We start from the raw sequence: 7,790 nt of genomic DNA, 5'->3' as shown, positions 1-7,790 counted from the left end.
GCCGGTAGAAATCCATTTACTGCGGGACTTGGTTTGGAGAGCATCGGTGTTGAAACCGACAAGATTGGTCGAATCCCTGTAGACAAACGCTTCTCCACAAACGTAAAGGGCGTTTTTGCCATCGGTGACGTAATTCCCGGGCCGATGTTGGCGCATAAGGCCGAAGAAGATGGTATCGCTTGTGTGGAATACATTGCAGGGAAAGAAGGGCATGTGGACTACGATAAGGTACCTGGTGTCGTTTACACACATCCGGAGGTGGCATCTGTTGGAAAGACAGAGGAACAGGTTAAGGAACTGGGGATCGCTTACACTGTGGGAAAGTTTCCGATGTTGGGCAACAGTAGGGCGAAATCAATCGATGATGCCGAAGGATTGGTGAAGATAATAGCGGAAAAAGAGACGGATAAGGTGTTGGGGGTCCACATAATGTGTTCGAATGCGGGAGAGTTGATCCATGAGGCTGCTTTGGCGTTGACCTATGATGCATCGAGTGAGGATATTGCACGAACGTGCCATGCTCACCCTACATTGAGCGAGGCCGTCAAGGAGGCTGCCATGGCCACTTATGACAAAGCCATTCACATATGAAGAAACACATGGTATGTTTCTTAATTTTTTGTACTTGTGTTCTGATATGGAACAGAACTTGGATTTAACTGTTCTTTGTTTGATATGCTAAATAATAGTGTACCTTTTGGATACCTTATTTATACAAATTTGAGAGGAAGTTTGGTTTTGTTAATTTTATGGTTTCAATTCCCATGCAAATATGATAAGAGACCTTAATGTCCATGGAATGCAACTATGCTAATGATATCATCTGTGCTGATATGCTTGTTGGAATCCTCACAAAACTTCCATCTTTTGGCTAAAACTTATCCCCAAATAGCCAGTAAATCTGTGAATTGGTTTAGCAAATATGCAGATTTATTTCTCAGACTTTATCTGTTAGGGCCGTTTACCAAACGGTTATTCGGGTAAGCGTTTACCAAGTCATATTACCTTACTAAATTAATATGGTATGGACTAAGAATATTCCCTGGTAAGAGCGAGACAAGGATCAAGGGTCTTATCCGGTAAGTGAGGAGGACTTTTACCACGGTAAGTGCTTACCGAGTAAATTGTTGCATATGATATCGTTTTTGTTGTCTAAAATCTTACCCAGTAAATAAATAATAGTTTTATATTTTACCGGTAAGCACTTATCGGGTAAGTGTTTGGTAAACGGCCCCTTAGATGATGCCCCATATCTCAGTTGCAAAGCAGAAGATTTGCTTTCCTGGCCATGATTTATGGAATTACCGGCTATTTTGTGATAGTGTTTAAAAACGGCTATTTGGTGAATTTTATAAGTGAAATTGGCTAGTTTGGTGATTAATCCTTTTTGTAATTATATTCATATTCATATTCATATTCATGTGAGTGTATCAATTTTATTCAAATTAGAAATTCGGATTAGATTTTGGATTTTGTCGTCTTAGTGTGAGATCTTTGTTGGTGTTGTAGGATAAATGTGCCATCGTCTAAAACATATGACGTTAGAGATAGAAATAAACATATCAGAGCTAGATTAGAACCAAAATATATCGTAGTTATCTACTTGTAACTCAGTCCTATAGAGCCTTATGAATTATGAGAATTACAGATTCATTTATTTGATTTTTTCTTTAGCAGCGGGATATTTGTTGCTTGAAAATCCATTTAGGTAAATCCCTAGAAGTGACCTCTCAGAATTCTTATGGCTGCTTCAGATGGTTGCAATTTTTAGTAGAACCTGAAAAACCCGACCCTACAACCCGGACTCTGAATTTTGGTCGGATATTTCGATTCGGTTAATGTATGTGTATATATATAGAGGAGACGTTTTATTTAAAAACCATTTAATTCTAACAAACTAAATAAACCATAATTAATACTTACATTAAGAAACAATAGAGATATTTATAGACAATTATCATGATTCATTAATTATGATTGAGATATATATGAAAGATGATAATGTATGATTTAAACTAAAGAGCACAAAACTCACTGCTCTTAAAAAAAATACCAACACTCTTTATTTTGATTTAAAGAAAATTAAAATTCATCTTTGACGAGTTTCAGTTAGCATTTTTGTTTTTTATTTGTTGGTAATACTTTCTTAATATTGTTAACTTTGATTCTTATAACACCTTACTTTCATAATATTATTTCTACTGAAAGTCCGGCATGATCTCATTTCAAAATTCATTTTATGCCATTATTATAACCTACTCACTCTGTATCACGTGGTTCCCAAAAGATCAGCTATGCAAAAAAGCCATATCTATCAACTACTCTGTGTACATGGAACCAATTTCCAAGATGACGCTAATACAATTCCCAACAAATTATACATGCAACATAATCATTTTCCCTAAATGAGTCCTCGCCCATCGCATCATCCTACCGTATCATGTGCTAGCTTTTTTTTAACACTGTTAGAACTATCAATCGTACACGAACCCAATTCTGGGATTACACATTGAGGGGCTGTTTGTTTGGCTCTTAATGGTGACATTAAGAGCCAACCTCTTAAACGGTAAGAGGTAAGGGTTGTTTGGCAAAAAAAAGAAGCCTCTTAATGATTACATCAACCTCTTAACCATTTTGTGTCTAGGGTTTTACTAAACCATTCAAATTTCATTTTTTCCAACTCTACCCTCTCTACACCAGCAGTTCCTTCACATCGCATCCCCCCCCTCCAAAAATCTCCTCCAAAATCTCCATCTGGGTTGTCAAATTCTTCCCCAAATCTCACCAATTTCACCTGGGTTTTCCATCAATCCACCAAAAAATGGGTATATGCATCAGCAAAAGAAAAAATTCTTCAAAAACTGATGTAGTTCTTCACTCAAATCAAAGATCCGACGACCCCAACATACTCTACACCAAATCCCCACCTCCGGCAACCCAAACTCCGGCGAGAAAGCCACCGCCACCGCCGAGCCCCAAAAGGGTTTTCAATCGAACACGATTCTTGGCAAACCATTCGAAGATGTCAAAGAACACTACACAATTGGAAGAGAATTAGGCAGAGGTCAATTTGGGGTTACTTATCTTTGTACACAGATTTCAACAAATCAAAAATACGCCTGCAAGTCGGTATCGAAAAAGAAATTGATTACGAAAGAGATAAAGAGGATATGAGAAGAGAGATTCAGATTATGCAACATTTAAGTGGGCAAGCAAATATAGTTGAATTTAAAGGTGCTTATGAAGATAAACTTTCTCTTCATCTGGTTATGGAGGTTGGTGAAGGTGGAGAGCTTTTCAATCGGATAATTATATTGGAATTTGATTGTTATGTTTTTGTTTATTCTATAATTTGAACAAGTAATGTTATGTTGGTTTGGATTAATATGAAAACTTGTTTTGAACAAGTAATGTTATGTTTGTTTGGATTAATATGAAATATGTAGTTACATTTACAAAGTAATTGTTTTATTCAGATATTTGTCAAACAGCTATATTTCATTTAGTACTAAATCATACAGAGGGTTAAAATGGTAATTTATTATCATCAAGAGAACATTTACCAAACAATCATATTTCATTCAGCACTTAACCATTCTGACCCTCTTAACCATTTTGACCACTTAACCATTCTGCACAAAACCATTCAGTAACTGTCAAACAGCCCCTAAAACAACAAACGACATTTATAGGCATTCATAGATGTTGGACATAATTTCCACATCTCAAATAAATGCATTCCTTCATGCTATGTTTTGCTCATATAATTCCTCATAATAGTTATATCCTCCTTAATGACATTATTGATTTATAGGTAGGGGAGTCGTAAGATGACCGAGCGATAAAGGAGCACACAACGATTCATCAATATTGTTGGCTAAGTTAGGCATGTTATATAAACTCTAAGGCCTGTCTATGCTACATACTTACGACCTATCAGGTCCGTGTGTGCAATTTGCGCCCCGGGTCCAATGCCTAATAACCACCAAACCGAGCTATGTCTTTTATCAATATGCATCTACATAATCCAACATATCAGATATGTGTTATCAACCCCAACTTTAAACATCTAAAAGTATATTCCATATAGTTTTTCATACCCCTTTAGCATGCTCATTTCACTTTCGAATTTATTTTGTGAAAATATTTAATAAACTCATTTTGTTTTAAATAAAAAATAATTCGTTAAATGAAAATTAAATATGTTTATTTAAAATGCATTAAATATAAAATATTTATTTAAATAAAAAATTAAATCATATAAAAATCACAAATATAGTAAAAGTATAATCTTAAATAAATACCTTAAATAATTTTTACATAACTTAATTATTTTTATACCCTTATTTATTTGTTTTTAAAGTTAATTATTTAATAAAATGATTGGTCCATAATTATTTTCTTATTCTTTTCAATATATATCACTCCCGTATGAACTTCCATGTATGTATATACAGAGGGCCTTCTTTTGAGAACTCATGAAATTGTGAAAACCTTGAGAACTTGTGCATCGTGTGGTATTTCATGACTTTTCTTTTCATCTAAGACTAAGATTCAAAATATTGATTAACATATATTTGTTTTACAAATGTGTTTGTTTCGCATGAACTCGGTTCACAATGTGAAACTTTTTAGCGTGTTTGTGAAACAAAAAATACACGTAAATTTTCATACTGTGAAACAAATATATGTTAAACAATACATTAAATACTATGTCAAGATAGAAAAAAAATCATATAAAATAACACCATGATGCACAAATTTTCAGAGTTATCACAATTTCTGGTTACACCATGTACACATTTTCGTTCAAAGTTCCATTAAGGAACACGATTTTAACATCCATTTGCCACATCTCGTAATCATGATATGTAACTATGCCAAGAAGAATCCTAATGAATTTTATCATAGATACTGGAGAAAATGTCTCATCGTAATTAACTCCCCGAGATTAGGTGAAACGTTTTTCTACTAGCCTAGCTTTATAGATATGCACAATCCCTTTCGTGTCGGTTTTCTTTTTGATTACCTATTTGCACCTAACAATTTTGTAGTCGACAGGTGCATCAACCAAGTTCCAAACTTGGTTGTCTGACATGGATTATATTTCATCCTTCATGGCATCATGCCATATATCAGATTCCAAACCTGATACAAACTTCTGGTAGGTTACAATTACATGATGAACTATATCGTCAATGCCAGTGAGATAAGCATATCTTTCAGGCTCTTGATGATTCTTACCCGTTCTTTTGATTGTTTGTATCTCGTCACTTTTCTCAACGATCTGTTTGGGTTAACATCTTGTTGATTATTAATGTCAATCATTATCTCATCTTGTGGTTCTTGAAATTTTCAAGATCTACTCTATCCCCCGCTGTAGTTCTTGTTAGAAAAATCATTTTTTAAGAACTCACCACGTCGCATAGCAAATACTTTGTTCTTCCTGGGTTTTTAGAAGCAATATCCAATTGTTTCTTTTGGATATACGACAAAGATGCATTTTTCTAGACCTCAGATCAAGCTTCTTAGAAGATTCTCGCTTAACTGAAGCGTCACAACCCCATATTTTCAAATATGACAACTTTGGAATCTTCCTAATCCGTAATTTTTGTGGGGTCTTTCGGTCTTTTTTGATTGGTGCATTATGTAGTATTTAGGTGGCTATTTCTATGGCATATCCCCATAAACTCTTAGGCAGAGTGGTATGACTTATCATAGAGTGATCCATGTCCACCAAGGTTTGGTTTCTCCTTTCAGACACACCATTATGTTGAGGTGTTGTGGAAGGAGTTATTTGCGATACAATCCCACAATCTGTAAGATGATCAATGAACTCTTGGCTTAGATATCTGCGACCTCGATCTTACCTAAGTGCTTTTATCTTTTTGCCAAGTTGATTCTCTAATTCATTTTGAAAGTATTTGAAAATTTCAAAGCTTTATGATTTGTTTTTCAGTAGGTAAATAATACCCATATTTGTTGAAATAATCAGTAAAGGTAATGAAGTAGCGAGACCGTTTCTTGTGACTGAACTGAAAGGACCATATACATCAATATGACTGACTCCTACCAGTTGTGTTGCCTTTTCAGGTTTGCCTTTAAAAGTCATTTTTGTCATCTTTTCTAATAAACAAGACTTTTATGTGTTATATGAATCATCACATGATCCCAAAACTCCGTCTGCAGTGGAAAATTAGTTTCGAGTCTGGACAACTTCTTTTTGGGTATAAGATTTCTTGATTCCTTTGTTGTCTATAATAAAAGAAGTTTTAGTGATGTAGCTTAAGAAAACACAAGCAACAATACCATGGAAGAGGGTAAGAACTAATAAGTTCACTTGTGTTAAAAGATACGTAAATCCACAGTCCTCAATAAATTCATACAAATGAAGAAGCCCATTTTCTTTTGCATTTGGAATATCCCTTAAGAGGATCACACGATTGAATCAACGATTGCTTTTTTGTACTCAAATCCACCTTTCTTCCCTCAGGATATTGCTTAAGAAATTCACCCTACGTAAAAGGATGCACAATAAAGGTACACCTTGAGGGACACATTCATACTGAATATTCATCTTGAAATTTCAAAAAAAAAAAAAATTAGAACATACTTAGATTGTTCTATTCTTGAAGGGGAACTTCATATACAAGGATCCAATAGCATCAACTACAACAATTTTGAACTTGTTAGCAATATATCAGACATGAATTTGGTAATTTGCTTCATTAAACGATCAAAACCTGATTCTATACTTCTATTTTCGTCTGATATCAAGCTCTCCATATCTATGTTACAGTTAGTTACAACCATTGGATGGGTCATTGCCACCTGTGACGATGTAGACATCAAAGGAATCAATTCTTACATGGAGAAAATTGAACTCTAAATGCTTAAGACGATGAAAAATTTGGTCGATTCTTACCTCGTAATGTTGAAGATGGAGGAACTCGAACCGGAAATCAAAAATAAGAAAGGCAAATGTGGATAAACATCAACAATTTGGTTGATCAAGCAAGAGATGGAACCCAAAGAATTATATGGCAGAGTTTAAGTGGCAGCTTGGGCGCCCGAATCGACATCTGAGTATGAATGTCTTTTTTGGGAGCGACAATATCAAGCATTGGAAGAGACATGCTTGGATTAGTCTTTACAAGTTGTAAATTGTGCAACTGTAGTTGTAATTAAGAGATTTTCAAAATGTATGCTTAAAACAGCACTAGCATATGTTTTATAGGTGGTTGTTAAGACTTTTACTAATATGCTCTATAAGATAGTATAGATATTATAAAACTATATATATATATATATATATATATAATCGAGTATCTCATGAGGTGAGTCGAATATTGGGTAGCTCGAGTGCTAGACTTGACTCATTAGTATGTCAAGTTCAAGCTGAACCTACTCGATTCGAGTGTTAACTGGGTCAATCTCGAAAAACTGATAAATTATCTCGTATCATTCACACCCAAATATTTTTGTGATGATAAATATATATCTTGGATTTATTTTATCAAACAAAACACAAAGATGACTTTTCTTTTGAACGAAGGGACTCCATTTTTTCCAAGTCTAAGAAATATATATATATTTTAATTTTTGTTTACAAAAGACAAAAGAGAGATAAAGGTGCTGGGCATCACTGGCTTCTAAATTTCGATTCCAATATTCATTTTTTCAGAAATGGCGATGATGGCGAATTTGGCCAGAAGGAAGGCTACCAACATCATCATCTCTTCAGGTGGACTTAGGTATTCCTTTTCTCTTTCATCTACTTTCTCTAGAGG

At 34.6% G+C, this 7,790-nt stretch overlaps 1 protein-coding gene across 5 annotated transcripts in view; it reads left to right on the top strand.

Moving 5' to 3' along the window:
• LOC112520783 (dihydrolipoyl dehydrogenase, mitochondrial-like) overlaps nucleotides 1–7,790 on the top strand; it is a 12,884-nt gene that overhangs the window by 2,252 nt on the left and 2,842 nt on the right. The window contains exon 3 of one of the 5 annotated variants that reach the window (XM_025129348.1): nucleotides 7,185–7,230. The exons of the other annotated variants lie outside the window; for them this stretch is intronic. Within the exon in view, the coding sequence (XP_024985116.1) occupies nucleotides 7,185–7,230 (46 nt within the window). The remainder of the gene's footprint in view (nucleotides 1–7,184; nucleotides 7,231–7,790) is intronic. 5 annotated transcript variants of the gene reach the window in all.

The sequence above is a fragment of the Cynara cardunculus genome, assembly GCF_001531365.2.
Source record: "Cynara cardunculus var. scolymus isolate 2C chromosome LG 11, CcrdV1, whole genome shotgun sequence".
Lineage (NCBI taxonomy): Eukaryota > Viridiplantae > Streptophyta > Magnoliopsida > Asterales > Asteraceae > Cynara > Cynara cardunculus.
The sequence above is the reverse complement of the archived record's forward strand: the minus strand, read 5'-3'. Positions and strand labels throughout refer to the sequence as shown.